Source organism: Mus pahari, chromosome 7 (genome assembly GCF_900095145.1).
Source record: "Mus pahari chromosome 7, PAHARI_EIJ_v1.1, whole genome shotgun sequence".
NCBI lineage: Eukaryota > Metazoa > Chordata > Mammalia > Rodentia > Muridae > Mus > Mus pahari.
Genome location: NC_034596.1, coordinates 95,102,970 through 95,120,992, shown reverse-complemented (window position 1 = coordinate 95,120,992; position 18,023 = coordinate 95,102,970). Strand labels below are relative to the sequence as shown.

General features: G+C 39.1%; 1 protein-coding gene across 7 annotated transcripts in view; it reads left to right on the top strand.

Moving 5' to 3' along the window:
- Rps6ka5 (ribosomal protein S6 kinase A5) overlaps positions 1-18,023 on the top strand; it is a 183,102-nt gene that overhangs the window by 109,508 nt on the left and 55,571 nt on the right. For 6 of the 7 annotated variants that reach the window (XR_003844232.1, XR_003844231.1, XR_003844230.1 and 3 more), the window contains exons 4-5: positions 3,634-3,749; positions 7,159-7,266. Coding sequence is in view for 3 of the 7 variants with exons in the window: in XM_029540777.1 (XP_029396637.1) it covers positions 3,634-3,749; positions 7,159-7,266 (224 nt within the window). In the remaining 4 variants the exon portion in view is untranslated. Of the gene's footprint in view, positions 1-3,633; positions 3,750-7,158; positions 7,267-13,984; positions 14,074-18,023 lie in introns of those variants that run through there. The other variant, XM_029540778.1, reaches the window with a different exon arrangement.

The window sequence follows — 18,023 nt, the reverse complement described above, 5'->3', positions numbered from 1 at the left end:
AATGATACCTTGTGCTAAAGAAGCAAACAAATGAATTAAGAAGGAAGTAAAGAATTCCTAGAATAATACATAGTACTTAAATTGCCTCAAGAAGAAACACTTTCTGTTACTGCTCTTGGTGAAGATTTCAAGGAAGTGGAGGCATACTTGAAGAAAGTTCAAGGTCCCAGGGTCTTCGTGAGTGAATGTAAACTAAACATTTACAGAAGACTTGATACCAAATTTTTCTTAAAATTGTCCAAAAAGAGAAAACACTTCCCAACTTCACCTCTGAGGCCACTCTTAGTATATAAACCAGACAAAAACATTACAAGAAAACATGAACCAACATCTCCTATGAATAAAATACAAAATTACTCAACAAAATTCTATCAAACTATTGAGGAATAAGTAAGAAGGATTATATAGCACGACTAAGCAGGATTAGTTCTAGGAATACAAGACAGTCTTAAAAGCCTTGACTCAATTTACCACGTCAGTAGAAAAAAAGAACTGTATGGTTTTCTCAGCAAACACGAGAAAAGCATTGGCTGAAACTCAGCGTTCATTTATGATGGTAAACATTTAATAAAACAGGCAAAGAAGTGAGCTTTTGGATGGGATAAAAGCATGTATGAAAACAAAGCAAAGCACAGGGAACATAGGTTTAGTGATGGAAGACCAAGTGCTGCTCTTCCGAAATCAAACGTGGGATGAATATCCATGTTTGTACTTCATTCAACAGTGTAGGCTGGGAAAGGTCACTAAAGCCTATAGCTTGCAAAGTAAGAAGACAACCTTAAGATGACATGATCAGATAAAGCCCTAAGGAATCCATTAAAATATTAGGATCAATAAAGTTAAACAGGATATAGAGCACCACACAACTAAATTTTTATATTCTTTCTTTATTTTTGAAAGATTTATATATGTATTTTATGTGAGGGATTACACTGTAGCTCTCTTCAGTCACACCAGAAGAGGGCATCAGATCTCATTACAGATAGTTGTGAGTCACTGCATCGTTGGTGGAAATTGAACTCAGGACCTGTGGAGAGCAGCAGGTTAAGTGCCCTTAACCTCTGAGCCATCTCTCCCGCCCCTAAGTTTTTATATTCTTACATTTCCATTTAGTTTAGAATAAATACAGTAAAGCATTTGGCAATAAAGAAATGTACAACTTTACACAGTGTTCCAAGAATGAAAGTGATCTATCTGTGTAAATGAAAAGACATGACATCTTCAAGGAACATTAGGGGCGATGATATTCCTAAATCGATTATCAGAGTTAGTATTCAGCTCTTTTCAAAACTTCAGATCATTTCTTTATAGAATTAACAAGGTGATCCCAAAATTCAGGTGGAAACTTAGGGAGCTGAGGAGAACTATAATAGTTTTTTTTTTTTTAAAGAACCAGAATAGAAGCTTCACTTCATGAATTCAAAATAATATTGTAAGCCAGGTCTACACCTGTACACCTGCTGCTTGAGAGGCAAAGGAAGGTGAAGTGCTTGAGTCTAGGAGTTGACAGCCAGCCTGGGCAATACTGAGACTTTAAGCCAAAACAAAACACAACAACCACCCAAACAAAACAACAATGAAAAGTCAGCAGCATTACACTGATTGTAAAAATATGACTCCAGTGTAAGGATAAACCTGTGACTGATGTGGTCCTAGAGAACAGAGATCCTTACGTTTACAGACCACTGGATTTTTCAGCAAGAGTGACAATGAAGAACAGTTGTTCAACTAATGGTGCTGGAACAACTGGATAGCTGTATGATACAATATGAAATTGAACCATACCTCACAACATAAAAGTTAACGCAAAAATAAATGGTCAAAGACGAAAAGTAAGAATCTTTTTTTTTAATTAGATATTTTCTTTATTTACATTTACATCTTGATTTATTAAGCTTGTCTTCTTAGACTTACAGTTTCTTTTTCTTGAGTCTCCCCAGCAATGCAAAAACACTTCCTATATCCCAAGCAACAGTAATTCACAAATAGCTATTGGCTCTGTTTAATAGAGAATTGGGGATAGAGGAACTTAAATTACTCACAACAGGGCAACAGTAGAACACTGTCTATTTTGAGTCCTTCAGTTACAGACCTCTCATTCCCCTGAATGTGTCATATTGCCTCTGAGACAGGAGTATGTTGAAGGTGTTTTGTTTTGCTTTACACTGGACTGTCCTTTGGTTTTAATAATTGTTTTCAGAGAGGGAAACCATCATTGGGGGCTGGTATTTGTATGACAAGAGAATATACTGGGATAAGGAATGTGAGCAGAGTTCACCATACATAGATAAAAGTCAGAATGAAACCCACTGTTTTGTATGCTGACTAAAATAACAGAAAACAAAGATACACATACAGAGCAATGGTAAAAATAATTTTTCTTAAGTTAAAAAAGTATCTATTGAGTGCTGCATACAGGCATTTGTTGTGATGTAGTGTGGTGACTATATTGGTCTTGATGCTTAAAACTGCAGTGTAGCAGAGAAAGTACAGCCAAGACCGGGAACACAGGAAGATAAATGCATTGGTAACAAGGTCTTCAGTGATTGGTGCTGCCATGAGGAAGAGGTTGGCTCTGTTGAATGTGAGCACAAGAAGATGAGGTGACTGAGCTGAACATTTGAGACTATGTGAGAATTTGTCCTTTTATAGGTTGGTGTATACTTCTCTGTCATGACGATGGAAATTTAGGCTAAAGTAAATAACTACTTAAAATAGAAAATTCCACTGTTCATTTGTAGGAATGTTGTGTTCCTTTATAATTAACTTTGTGTTTGTCTTACATTAGTAAAATACTGAAGCCTTAGAAAGGGAATGTTCTTTGTGGTTAGTCTCTGATGAACGTAGAGATCAATTTTTTTCTTTGAGATCATTCTCTTGCATGATTTTAAACTCATTATAATAATAATCCGTTGTTACCTAAATTCATCCATTTCAGTTTTTCAAGTAATATCAGTGTTTCTTTCTTTTCCTTCAATGAGGCAACCTTCCTTCTTTAGCCAGTTTGCCTCCTTTTTCACCATTTCCCTCATGATAAGGAGAAATGGCATCTCTGGGTTTGAAGACTGATGCAGCCAGGCTGTGCTTCTTTTCCCCATATGTCCTTTTAGTCCATTCCCTATGGAGCTGTGAGACTGCCGCCTGCTGCCTAACTGTATTCTTTCAAAATGTGTGCAGACAATTGTGGGAAATAGGAAATTGATCCACAAATCTTAACACTAGTAATTGGCAGCCATTGCATGGAACAAGACAGGATTTTGCTGTGTTCTTTTGGGGATCTGTGTGGGGTTTTTCAGGGGAGGGTTTGGTCGTCATATGGCTGATGTTTGACGATCTACAGTAAGTTACACACTGGTGGCAGAGGACTTGGAAAATATTCTTAAATCTGTGTGGGTTTTGTGTCATAGTTTTAACGGCAGTGCCCCTTGCACATTAATCTGGTTTGGTTAGGGTGGTCATTGTCTTAGGAAATTGTATGACATATGAAATTAATAATACTTTCTATGGAACTGTCATATACTGATAATTACACAAAAATAAATTAATGGTTAGCCCAGAGTGATTAAAAGGAGTTATTTCCTTTCATTTATCAATGCAAGTCAAAGAAAGAAAAAAAATATATTTCGTTTTTAGATTATATAAATGGTGGAGAACTTTTTACTCATCTTTCTCAAAGAGAGCGTTTCACAGAGCACGAAGTGCAGATCTATGTTGGAGAGATTGTGCTCGCCCTGGAACACCTGCACAAGGTAAGGCTTCGTCTTCGGAGTTTCCTTATGAATAGTCTGTTAACAGAGGTCTTGATGGAGCTAAACAAGTTGATGTTTCCACATGTTGTCTTGGTCTTATGGATGTTATTGTTTTCTCAGTTTCATAGTTCCTTTCTAAGCATTTACTTTTTGCTGGGCTTGGTGTGGTATGCCTACAATCCCAGCACATTGGAGCTGAGGTGGGGTCATGAGTTGAAGCTGAGCCACAAAGTGAGACCCCCAACTCAATAACTGAACAGAAAGTAAATAAATTCTTGTCTGTCATGTTTTGAAACATAAAAACATAACCAAAAGAAACAAAAGAACTTGAACTTTTTTTTTCTTATTCTTTGTCTTTATGAAAAAAATCCCAGTACTTTTATTAGGGGGAAAAAAAGTCTTTGGTTTTTAAAATGAAGCCCAAGCTGTACAGTATATTTCCTTGGTTGTGACTTGCTCCATGGCACAGTCCATCTGTCTGCACTCAGAAGGCACTCCCTGGCTGTGCTGCTGATTTGGAGTAACTCCCTCCTCTGTGCTAACTTCCTCTGCACCTGCTCTACCCTGCTCCCTCTCATTGCCTCTGTGTGCCATGTGCTCAGATACAGAAACTGTTAGCTGGCCATTGTATCTATGATCTTTTCAGAACTCTGTACAAATTAGTTTAAACTCCATGATACTCTTAACCTTTGGTCCATGAAATTTTGACTTAACTTATTTAAGTTAGAGAAGCAGATGGTTTCTGTGTTGCCTCAGTGTGTATGGTTTTCTTCAGAAATAGAAAATGCTAAAGTAATTTATATCAAAGGTGTACAAGTTCATAAAGGAACGATAGGATTTGAGTCACTAAATTTCAACAATCCAGATATATTCTGAAGCCACTCTTTGTCCTGTCCGCCATCCCTCCCTTAGTTAAGATGAACAGGTTAAAGTTCAGGTATGTAACATAGAGACCTTGGGTGCAGGGAGTTTTGATCAAAATTGAATCAAAGATGAAAATAGTAGATGGGAGAGACTGAGAAAAGATTCTGAAAGGTACTTTAAAGAAAAAAAAAGGCAGAAGTCCAGCAATGGCTGATCTAACCCAGAACAGAAACAAGACCAGACAGGTAGAGGGAGACAAAATTATCATCTTTAGAAAATTCCAGCAGCTGGGAGCTTCGGGGATCAGGGTTGTGAATTTGAGGTCATCCTGGTTTTATGGAGTGAGACCCCGTCTCAGATGAAGAATGAATAATACTGTGTGAGAAATAGGAAGAGAAGAGAGCTGGTGGGAGAGGAAGGAAAGCAGGGGCAATAAATGGCCGTTCTGTGCTTCTTTTGTTAGAATTTTCACTATGGTGACAAGCTTCATGGCTGTGTTTATTTTTGGGTGACATGATTTAGTTTAAACATTTTTATATCAGAAATATTACTATTTGGAGTAAATTACAAAGACCTTTGTAGCTTATAATTAGGTATAATATTTTATTATATAAAAATGACAGTAAAGCTCACCATAAGTACTAAATCAAAAGCAAGACACAAAGACAAGCGGGTAAGCTGGGAAATAGTCTATAAATTATATATTTCAATTGATTAATTTTATTTACTAAAGGACGATTCCATGCCACTCATTATTACTAAATAGTAATAAAAACATGGATGTCGATAACATAATGGAACTGGGAATAAATGTGATAGATACACAACAAATGCAGTATAGTAAACAAGTTCTAGACTGTCTTACCCAAAATGCTAATCTTAACAAAGATGCTAGTACTAAGTCTTATAGGAAGAAAGAAATTATACATTTATTTGTAAATGATGAAGTTATCTGGACTACATAGTTTGTTTCTAAACGTCTTTCCAAAGAGGTTGAGATGTGAAGGGCTGCTGGTTAGATATGTGCAATGCTTCAAGTCGAGTGTCTGTTCAGTGCATGCTCGTGTTTTCCTTCCCGCCTTTCCCATAAACCACTCTAGCTCTCATAGGAAAATTGCCTACTGATTTTTGTTCTTGTTTTTGCTTGGGGGGGGGTGTTTTGGGGTTTTGATAAGGGAGGTATAATTTTGATTTCAGTTTTGAGAAATTATTAGAAATCTGTGTTTTCCTGTATTTAATACTGAGGAAAGCAGTATTTCAAAGCATTTCATCTGTGCAGATATTACTGACACAGAAAGCAGTATCAAAGTGGATCAGTCAGTCACATCTTAGATATACATTTTACAGTTGAAATGTTTTACTATGCTGCTTACATGAGAAACAAAACAGAGGCTTACAGCCTTGAACTGTATAACATTTTCACTCAGTGATGGGCCAGACATTTGACTGTGATCCTATAGAATTGTAATGGAAATTAAAATTTCCTGTCAGTTAGTGGTTTTGTAGCTGTCAAATTGCTATATTTGATCCCATCCCTGTTACATGAGGCTGGTGTAAATAAACCCGCTGTGGTCCCATTCATATAATAATGCAGCACGTGTCATTAAGTACAGCAAAGTAGAACCCGATAATGGCCAATAATAACCAGCCATGCTTCTGATTTATGTATTTAGTATACATTTAGAGGGTTTATTGTAAGACAGTCTGCTGTGTACACTGGCAGCAGCTGTATACATCTCATGTTTACTCTGTGGTCCTTTTTGCTTGATTTGCCCACTTGTTTTACTCTCTGTGGCCTCAGGAGGAATAGGATTTTTTTCAGTACACTATCAAGGTTCGTGTAAGTACACTCCATAATGTTTTCACAATCAAAATCACCTAGCAGCATATCTTCCAGAACATTCCCTTGTCATAAAGCAGTGCATGACTGTCTGTATAAATGTTATTTAATGATTTGTTTTGCCGATTTAGAACTAAACATAAAAATTAACCTGTGCTCTTTAACCTTTGTGTTTAAGAGCTTATTACTCAAAAAGCCTTTATTAAATGCCTGTTCAGTAATTGCATTATACAGGATACCAGATAAGTGTATAAAATCTGAAAAAGCTGACAATACAGATCTAATATGATAAATAGTACATCCCTAAGAAATATGTACAGGTAAGTACACAGTTTGAAAACAAAGAAATGATGGCTCTTTAGAAAGGTTTGCTAAAGCCATTGCAAAATTGTGGATGAGAATTGTCCAAGAATGCCCATGAAGATGATTTGGAATGAGTGTGAAATAAGGAGAAGAGAGTCAGAAAAGGCAATAGTCAACAAAGAGACCCCGAAGAAGCTGGTCCCAGGGATAGACCCTCGACACAGAGAAAACTAAAATACATTTGGAGAGCCTGGGGAAAGCCAGCCCTTGAGCCCAGGATAGAGCATTTGCTCGCAGAGTTGCCAAGAGCAACAGGATCACCTCCTTAAAGGTAGACAGACACTGTCTTAATTCATTTGGAATGTATCTTAAAATGCATCTTGTTTTGTTTTGTTTCTACAGTTGGGGATTATATACCGTGACATTAAGCTTGAAAATATTCTCCTTGATTCTAACGGCCATGTGGTGCTGACAGATTTTGGTCTGAGTAAGGAGTTTGTGGCTGATGAAGTGAGTATTCTATTTTAATTTGAAGTTAGTGATAGCAGAATATAAACAAGGATGAAATATTTATTGCCAGTAAACATTTAATATGACAGTAGTGCTATATGGATTGCAGGTTTTTGTGCAGGCTTATTCAAATAGGAGACTTCTTGAGTGCCAAGTTAATGTCGCAAATGAAAAACATCATACCTGTCATGCTGGGATGTGTCATAGTTAAAACACAGGAACACAACACAGTTTATTCAATGTCCCTCAGGGACAAAAGTCACTGTCAGTTGTGGTACAGCTTTTGAATGAATGCCAGGTTCCCTAGTGCAGGCCTCTGACCCACAGAAGATAGTAAGGTGAGGCATATGCAGCCTCATGCACAAGAACAGGTTCTTGAGGATGCTCCTGCCACTTTCTGCCAAAGCCTGTGTACATTACTCAGTTTATTTTAATTTTAATGTTGACATATTCTCTTTGGTGTGGTGTAAAGATCCATTGGGAGTCTCAGACAAGGCTACAGATCCTCATGTAGTACAATGATAAGAAAAAAAGGAAGCATTCATGTTTATTTCTAGAGCAGAAGTCAGGCTGCTACAGAAGCTACACAGCGGTGCTGATGTAAATGGCTCATTGAAGAATATTGTGTGGGAATGACCACTGTATCAAACTTGAGGAAACAGAAGGAGGAACTGTTAACATTTAAAGCAATGAATAGAAGTTAGTGAAAAAATAGGGAAATGTTCCAGCAGGGTCCTTATGAATAGAGGTACCAGCTACTAAACCTGAGTTTGATTCCCTAGGACTTACATAGTGGAAGGGGGGAGTCAACACCCTCACATTGTCCTATGACTCACACACACACACACACACACACACACACACACACACACACTTTAAAAAATAACGAAAGGATAGCTTCATTAGTGTCACAGTGAACTCAAGACACTTAATAGTGTGATGATTGTAAAGCTAGCAGTATTGTATTGTGGTGAACTAAATCTGAAAGTAACTATAAATATTCAGTGGCTTGTTGCAGAAATTTAGGAAAAGACACAGTTTTAAATTCTAAGAGATTCATAACCACACACCCCCTTAACAGCCTAAGTAGGAACCATCGAAGAAAACTCTTAAAAACTGATAGGATGCTGAAGTGTCGTTCTCCACAATAGATGGCTTCCAGCAGGGGTACAGGATGCGATGGACTCATCTCTGTTTAAGGGACAGACCACTGAGAGTTTGAGTATACTTACTCCTGTGAGCATGTACATAGCACAAGTTGGACTTTTTTTTTTTCTTTTTTCCTTTCTGGAAATGGGTCATGGGGAAACAGGGAAGGACCAGGAAGTAAATGTGATAGGGATATACGATGTAGAGTCTTCAAAGCACCAATAAAAACATTGTTAGAAAAGATTTATAGTTATAGCTAGGCCTGGTGGCATAGACTTATAATCCCATCTCCTCGGGAGACTGAGGCAGGAGGATGTCAGGTTCAAGGCCTGGCTGGACAACAAAGTGACCTTTAAGAGCAGCCCAGGCAACTTAATGTTGAGCTTATTTTCAAAGTAAAAAGGGTTGAAGACACAGCTCTGTGGTAGAGTGGTGATTAGTGTGTGCAAGGACCTATAGTTGATCCTAGTATGATGGACAAATGGATGTTAGGTAGAGAAAAGACAGATTATTATTACAACATATCTTCTTCTCATAAAGCAGCAGAGAAATCCTTCACACATTTGCCAGGTCATCACTGAAAGGAAGCTGATGCTCGAACAAGTCTGTAATACTGATAAAAGGTCACCCTTTAGCATTGTCGCCCAGAAAGTCACTGGTCACAGATAAATGATACAACTCCCAAAGGAATCAAAATGGCCACAAATAGAGTAAATCTGGGGTGTGGCATGTTGCACAGATTATAAGCTTAAACTAGGAGAAGGCTATGTCCTTGAGCTGTTTTTGGAGATCAATTTCTTACAAGTCCGTATTGTACTAGCAAGAAAGCTGGATCACTAGAGACCTCTCTTGTTTTATTGGGTTCACTTTTTTTTTTTTGTACCAGCACCCCATGGGTATTTAGGGTAGCCCCAGATCACAGAGAAGTAAGTATAAAAATGCTTGCCTGAATGGCATGCTAGTACAGTGAACAGAGGCATAGGTGTAGATCAACTGTCAATGTTTATCTTCTCACCAGCACTTCCAGTACAGGGTCTAGTACCTTGAAACCTCCTGGCAGCCAGCCCAGGGATTCTGGACAAGCCATTGTGCTGCATGATTTTTTTTTTCTGCATTGAGGGAATGCCATATATTTAGTATAAAATACATTCTTGTGAATAAATATAAAAGAGTGATTGTTCAGTGGTTGTGTATAAACTTAGACCCAGTAGTGAAGGTGATAACAAACAATCACAAGTTGTCCACGTGGGCAGCTGAAGGAGTGGTAACTCTAGCTTTCTGATAGGTCAGTGTTTATCAACTTTGCTTCCTGCACAAAATCATTTATAATGTCTCATAGAATTATATTCGAGCTCTGTCTGTTTTTATCACTTATGTGTACATACACACACACACACACACACACACACACACACACACACACTGTATATAAAACCTAAATAAACCCCCCCAATTAGAATTCTGTCTTATTTAAGATATTATTTTTCTTATTACAGTCCAGTCTTTGTCCCCCTTCAAGTCTGCCCTCCCACAATTCCTCATTCTATTCCTCTTCCCCATCTCCAAGAGGATGTCACTCCCCATACCAGGCCTCCCCACTCCTTGGGGCCTCAAGTATCTCAAGGATTAGGGATGTCTTCTCCCAGTGAGGCCAAACCAGGCAGTCCTCTGCTGTATAGATGTTGGGGGTTGGGTGGTGGCTCAGACCAGCTAGGGTATGTTGGTCTCAGTATCTGAGAGATCTCAGGGGTTAGTTGAGACTGCTGGTCTTTCTATGTGGTAGCCCTCCTCCTCAGCTTCTTCCAGTCTTTCCCTAATTCAACCACAGGGGTCCCTGACACCAATCCAATTGTTGAGTGTTAGTATCTGCTTCTGTCTCAGTCAGCTGCTTGTTGGGCCTCTAGGAGGACAGCCATGCTAAGCTCCTTTCTGTAAGCACACCATAGCATCAGTAATAGTGTCAGGCCTTGGAGATGGATCCCAATTTGGGCCTGTCACTGGACCACCTTTCCCTCAGGCTCCTTTCCATTTTTGTCTCTGCAGTTCTTTTAGACAGGAACAATTCTGGGTCAGAATTTTTGACTGTGGTATAACAACCCCATCCCTCCACTTGATGTCCCATCTTTTTTCTGGAGGTGGACTCTACAATTTCCCTCTCCCCACTGTTGGGCATTTCATCTAAGGTCCTTCCCTTTGAGTCCTGAGAGTCTCTCACCTCCCAGGTCTCTGGTACTTTTTGAGGATCCCCCTGCCTCCTGCTCCACCCCACGCCTAAGGTTCCTTATTTCCATTCATTATTCTGGTCCTCAGGGCTTCTCTCCTGACCCCTCTCCCTGATCATCTTTCCCTACCGCTCCAGTCTCCCAGCCAGATCTCTCCCTCCCTCTGCCTCACACGATTGTCTTCTCTTCACTCCCAAGTTGGACTGAGGCATCCCCACTTGGGCCCTTCTGCTTGTTAAGCCTTTTGAATCCTGTGGATTGTATCCTAGGTATTCTGTACTTTTTTTGTGGCCAATATCCACTTATTAGTGAATAGATATCATGCATGTCCTTTGGGGTTTGAGTTACCTCGCTCAGGATGATATTGTCTAGTTCTGTCCATTTGCCTACTGTCCTCGTTCATAATAGCTGAATAGTATTCCATTGTGTAAATGAACCACATTTTCTGTATCCATTCTTCTGTTGTGGGACATTTGGATTGTTTCCAGCTTCTCTGGGCTATCACAGATAAGGCTGCTGTGAACATAGTGGAACACGTGTTCCTGTCGTATGGTGGGGCATCTTTTAGGAGTATGCCCAAGAGTGAAATAGCACTGGGTCAAATAGATCTATTTCCAATGTTCTGAGGAACCTCCCGATTGATTTACAGAGTGGTTGTAGCAGTTTGCAGTCCCACCAGCTGTGGAGGAGAGTGCTCTTCCTTCTCCACAGTTTCACCTGGATGAAATGGATGATTTTCTAGACAGATACCATGAACCAAAGTTAAATCAAGAGCAGGTAAACTATCTAAACAGTCCCATATCCCCTAAGGAAATGTAAGAAGTCATTAAAAGTCTCCCAACCAAAAAAACCCCAGGGCCAGATGGCTTTAGTGCAGAATTCTACCACACCGTCAAAGAAGAGCTAATACCAGCACTCCTCAAACTATTCCACAAAATAGAAACAGAAGGAATCCTACCTATTTCATTCTATGAAGCCACAATTACTCTGATACCTAAACCACACAAAGACCCAAAAAAGAAAGAGAATTTCAGACCAGTTTTGCTTATAAATATTGATGCAAAAATACTCAGTAAAATTCTAGCAAACCAAATCGAAGAACACATCAAAACCATCATTCACCATGATCAAGTAGACTTCATTCCAGGGATGCAAGGTTGGTTCAGTACTACAAAAATCCATTAATGTAATCCACTACATAAACAAACTCTAAAGAAAAAAAATCATATGATCATCTCATTAGATGCTGAAAAAGCATTTGACAAAATACAACACCCCTTCATTTATATGTGATAATATGCTAGAAACCAGGTTTAAAAATTGAAATCTAAAGCACTTCTGGTCTCAAGCATTGTAGGTACGAAATAATCTGTCTTCAGGTCTGGCTGCTTTTTGGAATTTTCCAAAACTAGTCCTGAGTGTCTTGTTTATTAGGATTTTTGTTGCTGTGATAAAACATTATGCCCACACATTACTTGGAGAAGAACTGGTTTATTTTCTCTTTAAACTCTCAGGTCATACTTTTTCCCTGAGGGAAATCAGGACAGGAATTTGGAAGCAGCAATTGAAGCAGAGGCCAAAAAGAAGTGCAGCCTACTGACCTGCTCCTTGGGCTTTTTCAGTCAACCTTCCTTAGACAACTCAAGACCACCTGCCCAGAGTGTGCAGAATGCCCCACCCCATGGACTAGGCCCTCCCACATTAGTACTGAATCAAGAGAATATCATATTAACTTCTTACAGGCAATTTGGTGGAAGCATTTTCTCAATTGAGGCTCCTCCTCCCAGATAACTCTAGTATAAAGACTAAAAGTCCTAAATTTTTATCATAGGTATATTAACTTTGTTTACTCATCCAGTATATATTTACTGATCACTTCTAAACTAGATAGTAAAATTAGAAAAAATTAGGGAAGATCTTACCTTCATGACACTATAGTTGTAGCTTAAATTTTCTTGGATATAGAATCATAGTTATAAAATAGATTTAGATGGATTTTGAGAAATTTCTTTCCATTTGATTTTTGTGGGCATGCATGCATGTATATAGGTGATTTTCCTGCATGTATGTCTGTGCCTCACATGTTTGCAGTGCCATGAAAGCCAGATGAGGGTATTGGATTCCTGGAACTGGAGTTTTAGAAGTTTTGAGTGGCCTTGTGGGTGTTAGGAACTGAATCTGGGTCCTCTGTGAGAGCAACAAGTGGTCTTAACTGCCAGGCTGTCTCTCCAGTTCTATTCCCAAGTCTCTTTTTTTATTTTAAAACATTTTGCTCCTTTATAAAAGTTTTAATGGCAACTTTATTAAAATGAAGAGGATTACATGTTTATTGTTTCCTCTTCTTTAAACCCTACTAAAGTAAAAAAGAGAAGTGTGCATACACTCTTAAAGGGAAGGGCAGATAATGGGAACTCCATTTTGGTCAATGAGATGGCAGTTTGAGCTGAATCCTAGGCAGTAAAGGAAGAGGTTCAGAAGCAGACTGAACGGCTCTGGATTATAGCCACCAGTCGTTTCTCAAGCAGAAGTGTAGATTATTAAGGGGCTGGGAGGATTGTTTGGGTGTCCTGTAAGTAAGATATGAGTCCCTGTATCCCCAGGTCCTAGGCCACCTCTGTTGATTAGGTACCTATGAGGGAAGATGGCAAAGGTCCGATGGACTGTAGTCAAGGCACAGTTGATCGTGAGGATGCTATATGGAAATTACTGGGGAAAGCAAAGCGTGACACCCTGTACTGTCTGGGCCCATGGCCTGTTCCAACACCTCACTGTGAGCAGTGTCTTAGACAGGGAGATAGAGGGTGCCCACTGAGAAACCAAGAGCAAAACAATTAACAGATCAGGGCTGGAGAGATGGTTCAGTATTAAGAGCACTTTATGCTCTTGCAGAGGACCTGAATGCAGTTCCCAGTACCTACATGGCAGCTCACAACCTTCTGTAACTCCAGTTCCAGGGAATCAGATGTGATTTTATGACCTCAGACACACTTCAGATACATATGTTCAGGAAAAACACTCATACATATAAATAAAAAGAAAGCCCTGTTTTAGAAAGTTGACAGATGCTGTCATTTGGGGATTTTGAGAGTGAAACTTTCCAGCCACACCTCTGCAGAGGAATCTGCAACCTGATACGCCTAGACTGCACAGAAGCATGTCTGTGTTGGTGTCTTGATCCTGTGATTATTTTTATGATATATATTTTAGTGCAGTGGATTCTTTTGAAGTGGCATGTTTAAAGAATCTCACCACACTGCTAAAGTGTCCTTGGCATGTAGTATGTGGGCTATCCCCTGACAGAGAGACCTAATAATTACTTTCCTCTCTCTCCATAGATGCACACATCCATTTCCTCATTTATTCTATGTGTGTTTGTTGAGGACCCTTCTACGTGCTAGATAATTAGGCTAAATACAAAGCTGAAAAGAATCACTTGGTGAGTATTTATAGGCACATGTGGCTGGTTATTTAGTAGTAGGAGAAAACAGACTAGGTTCCTACAGAATGGTGAAGTGTTGGGGCTCAGAACAAAAGGAAGCTAAAAAACAATAATCAAAGCTGACCAGAATTAGGTAGATCTTGAATAGAATAGTCACACATCAGCAAATGTCCTATGTGACTGCAGCAATTGCTTCTCCTCTTATGATAGAAGGGTCCTTGTTTTCTGCTGGTCAGGCCAAGTGCTCTCCCCTAAGAGAATGCCAGCATTTGTTGTTTAGATGCAAAAATGTTAAGAGTTCAAGCTAAATCAGAGAAGTAAGTCATTGATAAGTTCACTACCTCACTGACTGCAACCAACTATATTTTGACAGAAAATTACATTCATGGGTTCTCACAGCTTACTGCCAGCTCATTCTTTCTCTTTTAATTGTCTGTGTAGCCCTGGCTGTCCTGGAACTCACTCTGTAGACCAGGCTGGCCCTAATTGTTTTTTGGATTTTTTTTTAATTTATATTTTCTTTTTCTCAAAATTTGGTTAACCCCTTAAAATTCTGGAAGTAAAAGACAACATAAGTCTCTATAGACTAGGCTATGTCATTCATAAGTGTTGCTTTGATCATTAAAAATGTTGGCTGGGTGATGGAGAGATGGCTTAGCAGTTAAGAGCATTTTCTCCTCTTCCAGAGGACCTTGGTTTTATTGGCAACACCAGCATGGTAGCTCACAACTGTTCATAGCTCCAGTCCCGGGGGATCTGGTGCCCTCTTCTGGCCTCCATGGGCACCAAAGAACATACATGGTATAGACAAACAAGCAGGCAAAGCACCCATAAATATGAAATACAACCAATAAATCCTTTTTTAAAAAAATGTTTGTTGAGCTAAGCAGGCAATCTGCTATGTATTGCATTTTTAATTCTAATATGGACTAAGACAGTTAAAATAATAATATGAAGATAATATCTTTGACAAAATTATCTTTTTTATTCATACACAATAAAATAATGTTGAGAATATATGTTCATGTGTTGTTCACTATATAAATATGGCTTAAACATACTTTTGACATTTTAACAGCCAATGTTTACAATTTTTCTTAACAAACAAGAATCCTCGGGTGGACAAAATTTTAAGTTTTAGTTAAGAAAAATAAATCCCCAACACTTAAAAGTGAGATATCTAAGTTATAGCCCAGTGTCATGGTGTCTATGCTTAAAAGGAAAAGGCCAGAAAAGCATGACTTAAAACCAAAGCAAAAGCAAACCTTAGAACCTTTGATGGATCTAGGAGCAGTGATTCACTGACGAGTTATCTGAATGTGTAAGAAGTATTCTGTTGTGTTGAGGATGGGATCTTTGGGCCCTTTAGTTATTAACCCTCCAGATCCTAATTTCTCCATCTGTAACACAGGAGTTACCTTAGCTACTTCCTGGACTGACCTAGCAGTGTAACAAGCTTCTCATGCAAGTATAGTTTGAAATGTAAACATTGTCAGTATCCATTTCTGTTTCTAAGGTATACTATTCAGATTATTATGAGAAAAGTTAAAATTTATACACAAGAATCTTTTTAATGTTTTTTAATTAGATATTTTCTTTATTTACATTTCAAATGCTATCCCGAAAGTTCCCTGTACCCTGCCCCCACCCCTGCTCCCCTACCCACCCACTCCCACTTCTTGGCCCTGGCCTTCCCCTGTGCTGGGTCATATAAAGTTTGCAAGACCAAGGGCCTCTCTTCCCAGTGATGGCTGACTAGACCATCTTCTGCTACATATGCAGCTAGAGACACAAGCTCAGGGGGTACCATTTAGTTCATATTGTTGTTCCACCTATAGGGTTGCAGCCCCCTTCAGCTCCTTGGGTACTTTCTCTAGCTCCTCCACTGGGGGCCCTGTGTTCCATCCAATAGCTGACTGAGCATCCACTTCTGTGTTTGCCAGGCACTGACATAGCCTCACAAGAGGCCTCTATATCAGGGTCCCTTCAGCAGAATCTTGCTGGCATGAGCATTAGTATCTGGGTTTGGTGACTGATGATGGGATGGATCCCCGGATGGGGTAGTCTCTGAATAGTCATCCTTTGATCCTTGCTCTAAATTTTGTCTACAAGAATCTTGTTATTCTTCCTTTGTTTTCTTATTTGTAGAAAGCTTACATCTTTCTATAATAACTACCTAATTAGTAATGCCATTTTCAGGCTTTGCTTAATGTAATGTATATCTTGAGATGGCTAGGTTTGTTATTACTTTTCTTTTGCTGTAATCAAGCATTATGACTGGAGGCAACCTATGAAAAAAAAGTTGAATTTTGGCTTATAGTTCCTGAAGAATGAGTCCATCATGGCCAGACAGCATGGTAGCAGACAGATGTGTCAGCTGGAACTGGTCACATCCTGAACTGAAAACATGAGGCAGAAAAAGCAAACCAGAAGTAGGGCAAGGTTTTAAAATCTCAAAGCTCGCCTCCAGTGACATACTTTCTCCAGCAAGGCCATTCCTTCTAAACATCCTCGAACAGCATCACCAACTGGGACCAAAAATTAAAATACCAGAGCCTAGGGCAGACATTCTCTTTCAAACCATGGTACTGGATCAGAGTTGGGATCCACACAAGCATTTTTATATTGAGAAATATATAGTAACTATGGCAGTTTGTGATTACCTCTATCTCCTGTCTTGATTGATTTGTAGTGACATGTATTCATGATGGGTTTTCATATACATTTGCTCCTACCAGGTCTCTCTTAATTATTCCTGTCATTCATTTGCCAAAATAAGTGACTCTGGATAGTAATTACTTTTTAGGTAAGTGGAGGTATTGGAAGAGCACTAGAGTTCAAAGTATTAACCTGTGGCCTCAGTGTGTCTTACATTTAAAACAGTTACAATTGGGCCAGAAAATTGGCTCAGTGAGAATAGGGACTTGATGCCAAGCCTGACCACCTGAGTTTGATTTATGGGGCGTACAAGGTGGAAGGAGAGAACTGACTCAGCACAATTGTCCTCTGACCCCCCTGACACACAGATACACAAACATAATAGAAATAGAAAAGATACACTATAAACTACTGCACTGTTAACATATTTCACTCTAGCCATTTGTGAGGTTTCTGTATGCGCCTCCCCCACCCCCAGACATCAGTGCAGACCCTTTGTCCCCTCCACAGAGCAAGGACTAGATGGCTCCACAGTTCATTTTACTTTTTCTTATGGCATAAATGACTGGTTTTGGTTAACCTTACGCAGGGTATTGTTTTCTTTCCCCGTTTTCTTTTTGTATCTGAGACAACTTCTGAACTGACATTTTCCTAGAAACTTCTAAGTACTGAATACTCAATTTGTTCAAATAATGTTAAATATTTTTGTTTACTTGAAAAATATTTAGCTGCCAGTTTTATCTTAACTCTTTTCTTTATTATCTAGATTTTTATTCTGATGAACTGCTGTTGGGTGCTGGTTGTCACACTGCCTTGGAGATCAGGGAAAGCATTTTCACGATGTGTCCACTAGAGGGCCACTGGCCACAGCCAGAGTGGATGAGGTGCATCTGTCAGTGTGGAATTGTCTCATTTACTTTCTGAGAAGCAAACAGAAAGTGTTTAAAACTGTGTTGAGTGTCAGAAATAAACCCAGGGAATTTAACACAATTTACTCTGGGATTATAAGATTGAAAATACATGATTAATGTTTGCATTCTGTAAATTTCTCTGTAAAATACTATTTATCAGATTTTTTGACAATTTTCATATACTGTTTTATCATAATCACCCTCCTCCCACAACTCTTTCCAGGTCCTCCTTACCTCCCTATCCATCTAACTTCATTCTCACTCTCCTCTATTTCTCCCTCTCTCTCCTCTCTCTCTCTCTCCCTCCCTCCCTCCCTCCCTCCCTCCCTCCCTCCTTCTATCCCTCTGTCTCTCTCTCTTTCTCTATCTCCCTCTCTC